Here is a 3,705-nt window from a genome sequence, read left to right as displayed (position 1 = left end):
CTTCCCCACCCTCTCCCTGACCGGTCCTCGCGCCACTGCAGTGAGGTAGACCGCTCTCCGCCCCGATCAGCGGTCCATCGCGTCCGCCGCCGCAGCGCGCACCAGCCAACCTAGAGACCAGCCTGTTTGTGCGTGGCGGGGCGTGGCGGGGCGTGGCGGGGCGTGGCGGGGCGTGGCGGGGCGGACGGAGCAACTAAGTTACGCCGCGGCACGAGCCCTGCCTCCTCCAGCAGCTCACCGCTCGCTCATTGCTCAATTAAGCGCGTGGTGTAAAAGTGTGCCCCGCCGTCGTCGTTCGGAAAAAAAATATATGAACATGAACAGGCCGGAGTCCACGCTGTCCACGAGCCGCGGCATGCGTAGCGCCGCCGTACACACATGTTGCAGCAGCCCTCGCTCGCCAAAATGTAAGCGGTTAAAGTCGAGCAGTCGGGAGAGAAAAATATTTGAGTTTAAAATGTTCAAGGGAAAATTGCTGCGAGCTTAACGCAAAGAAACCGCGCGCGCGCGCCAAAGGACGGCCGAAAAAGCCGACCCGAAATTATTTTTCTGGCCGCGATGTTTTCGTCTTTTGCTTTGACATGGGGTCCGAGTTATGGGCGAGAGGGGCCTTGCAGAGAGGAAAAAGGGGGGAGGGGGAGCGACACACGCCCCCGCACCCCACGCAGCAGTGAGAGCTTTAGGTCAGACATTTTAAATAAAAATGCAAGCGAAATAAGAGATCAATGTGGTACAAAAATATATTTACTTGACAAAAGCAATAGTCAGTAACACTGATTGTGGTTAGTATCCTTCCAATTTTCCCACGGCAGCCGATTTGAGATCTGTTCGCAGTCATGCTACAAGCAAAATTATTGTCTAGTTCAGTTAGTTACACGCTGCTAAAAATTAGGCAACTAGAGACGTGGTGATGGTCATTTTAGGCGAAGGTTATTCATGATTCTCAATAAGTAGAGGGAGAAAAGATGTTGTGGTACAAACGAAGAAAAAGTCACAGGTCTAAAACTTTAACATTAGATAGAAATTCGAAGAAATAAAGAAAAAACACCAAAGAAACGGGACTAAATTCGAGGAAATCAAAAAACCACCAAAGGAACCCGACTTATTCGAGGAAATTGAAAAACCAGAAAAGAAAACCAAACTGAAAACAAGCAGGCCCGCCCTTCTGCCAAACGAAGTTGCCAGCTTCACTTTCCCTCCGGAGGCAACTCCGTTTTCTTTGATACCCTCTTTCAACCTCTTATGGGTGGTTGCCAGGATTTGCCGTAGGCGTTTCTTTTTCTAGGAGTGAACCTAAGATACCCCGAAAATTTGAAGTCTCTAGCACATCTCCTTCTAGTGGAACAGACAGACAGACAGACGGACAGACAGACACGAGGTCGTTTGCATAAGCCCGCTAGATAGCTTTTCTAGGCAGAATAGGGAGGGCTAAAAAAAAAAAAAAAAAACACCAGAGAAACGAAACCGAGAAAAAGCGGCGGAGGACCATGGTAAAACCCAAAACCATCCAGAGAGAATAGACAGGAAAATTAGCGATGAGAATTGCGGATTAAATATAGAGTTCAGTACGAAAGTATAACAAACACATTTCAATAAAAAATATCATGTCAGTTCCATGAGCTCGGCGACCCGATCGGTCAGTTCGTGGGTGGACATAGCCCAGCCAGGTGCATCAATCCCAACAGCTTCTCCGCGTGCTCCAGCGGCACGAGCTGCAGGTGCGCCACGTCCACGTGATTCTGGAGCTCCCGCGCACAGGCGAACACCAGCGGACACCTGGGATAAGCGGGGCACCGACGACCAGGATCGGATCCCGGTTCGAGTTTCACCAGCTGGTCGTGGTCTTGGTGCTCCCGCTCGGAAGACAGCGACAAACACCCGGGGTCGGAAGGGCACTGAGGCCCCGCATCTGAATGCTGCTTGAACCTCATAGCCATTTCCAGGAGTGCCTTGTCCACGTGGCCCTGCAGCCCCTGGAGCAGCGACTTACAGCTCGTGCGGATGGGGCGCTGAAGCCCAGCATGCAGCTGCTGCGCCAGCTGTCCGCGCGCCGCGTCCACGCGGTCTTCCGGCGACAGGCGGCTGGGCTGGGCAGGGCACCGAAGCCCCGCACCTGAAATCGGATTGGTCATGAATATGAATATAAAACTATATTTCTCACACAGGCCACAGATTTCCCCCGTGCGCCACCACCCGCCTCCAGCCGTTTTAAGCGCACATCGCAGGGGTTTATTCCATACCCTTATAAGGGCCCACTAGCCGCCCGCCCCCGGGCACACGCTGACCTGCTCTATCCTTGTTATAGAGAGAGAAAGATCCCTTCTCCTTGTGCACCGAGCCTGCTGCTGCCGCCAGTCAGCGATTCTTTTAAGAGCTTCCCCCCTCCCCCTCTCTTCCCGCTCTTGTTCGAAAAGCAGTAAACGCTTCGGCCGAATGCAGATGGCATTTATTGGGCCGCCGTAACTGCACCCTACACAAGAGGGACAGAGAGGGAGGGAGAGAGAGAGAGAGAGAGAGAGAGAGAGAGAGAGAGAGAGAGAGAGAGAAGGGGAGAGTATGACAAGGAGAGGAGGGGGAGGGCTAGGTGCTCCCAGACGAAAGGCGCAGGAGGGGGAATTATAGAGGGGGGGCAGTCCGTCTTCGCTCACCTCGTCAACCCCCCACGGGAATGTTATTAATCATAAAATGTCGCCGACGATCACCCTTTATTCCCGCGCTTATTCCTCCTCTTTCCTAACCTCCCCCCCCCCTCTCTCCTTTTCTTTCCCTCTTGTCCCCCTTGCACGCATATTGTGCCCGCCGGCGCAGTAGGGCTTTACGTTGGGCTCGTAACTTCTTTTTAAAACCGTTCGTATATATCCGGCGACGCCCCATAAGGAAACGTCTACATTTTCTCACACTGTTCGTTTGTACGGTCGTACAAAAGGGAGAAGAAGAGGAAGAAGGGGGAGAAGAAGAAGAAGAAGAAGAAGAAGAAGAAGAAGAAGAAGAAGAAGAAGAAGGCCCATAAAAATCTGCAGGTTTTCATGAAAAAGTGGCAAGAGCCGTAGAATATGGCGGCGAGCGCAGAGCGGTGACACAGCCATTCGCTCACTCACATACGCCCCTTCCTAATCCGCGAACCTCGGCCGCGGTCACGGCCCCGGGCCCGCGCGCGCGCCGGTGGGGCGGCTCGAGAAAGGGTTAAAGAGTGTTGCGCCTGCAATGAGCATTGCACACTGCACCGGCCGCGCTGGGCCCCAGGTATACAATAAGGGACGTGCAGTAAATCAGCTCCAAAGGCAACAGCACTCTGTCTCCCTCTCCCGCACTCTCTCTCTCTCTGTCACACACACACGCACACGCTGGAGTATTGACGCGAGACGGCCGTGTGATGGCAGAACACGTACACATGCACGCACACCACTGCAGTGGTACAGCCATACGTGGCGAGCAGAGCTGTGCAGACACCGAGAGTAGTGCGCGCCCAGTTTTACAGCGTGCTACAATTCAAAGTTTTGATTTCCCAAGTTTTTATTACGACGCGTTGCTGCTGCAGCAGCTTCCTCTTCTTCTCCATACGCATTCTATACCGACGATGCGAGGCACAGAAGAGTGCGCGAACGAAGATGGAGGGATGGAGGGAGAAATGCAAGAGAGAGGAGAGAGAGAGGAGAGAGAGAGGAGAGAGAGAGGAGAGAGAGAGGAGAGAGAGAGAGGAGAGAG

General features: G+C 53.4%; 1 protein-coding gene across 5 annotated transcripts in view; it reads right to left on the bottom strand.

Annotated features, from left to right (window-relative positions):
• The window catches only part of LOC113216731 (protein doublesex), a 166,377-nt gene that overhangs the window by 55,281 nt on the left and 107,391 nt on the right, over positions 1–3,705 (bottom strand). For all 5 annotated transcript variants that reach the window (XR_008011189.1, XR_008011188.1, XM_052267777.1 and 2 more), the window contains exon 4: positions 1,991–2,113. Coding sequence is in view for 3 of the 5 variants with exons in the window: in XM_052267777.1 (XP_052123737.1) it covers positions 1,991–2,113 (123 nt within the window). In the remaining 2 variants the exon portion in view is untranslated. The remainder of the gene's footprint in view (positions 1–1,990; positions 2,114–3,705) is intronic.

Source organism: Frankliniella occidentalis, unplaced genomic scaffold (assembly GCF_000697945.3).
Source record: "Frankliniella occidentalis isolate FOCC.00 unplaced genomic scaffold, Focc_3.1 Scaffold59, whole genome shotgun sequence".
Classification (NCBI taxonomy): domain Eukaryota; kingdom Metazoa; phylum Arthropoda; class Insecta; order Thysanoptera; family Thripidae; genus Frankliniella; species Frankliniella occidentalis.
This window is presented reverse-complemented; position numbering and strand designations above follow the sequence as displayed.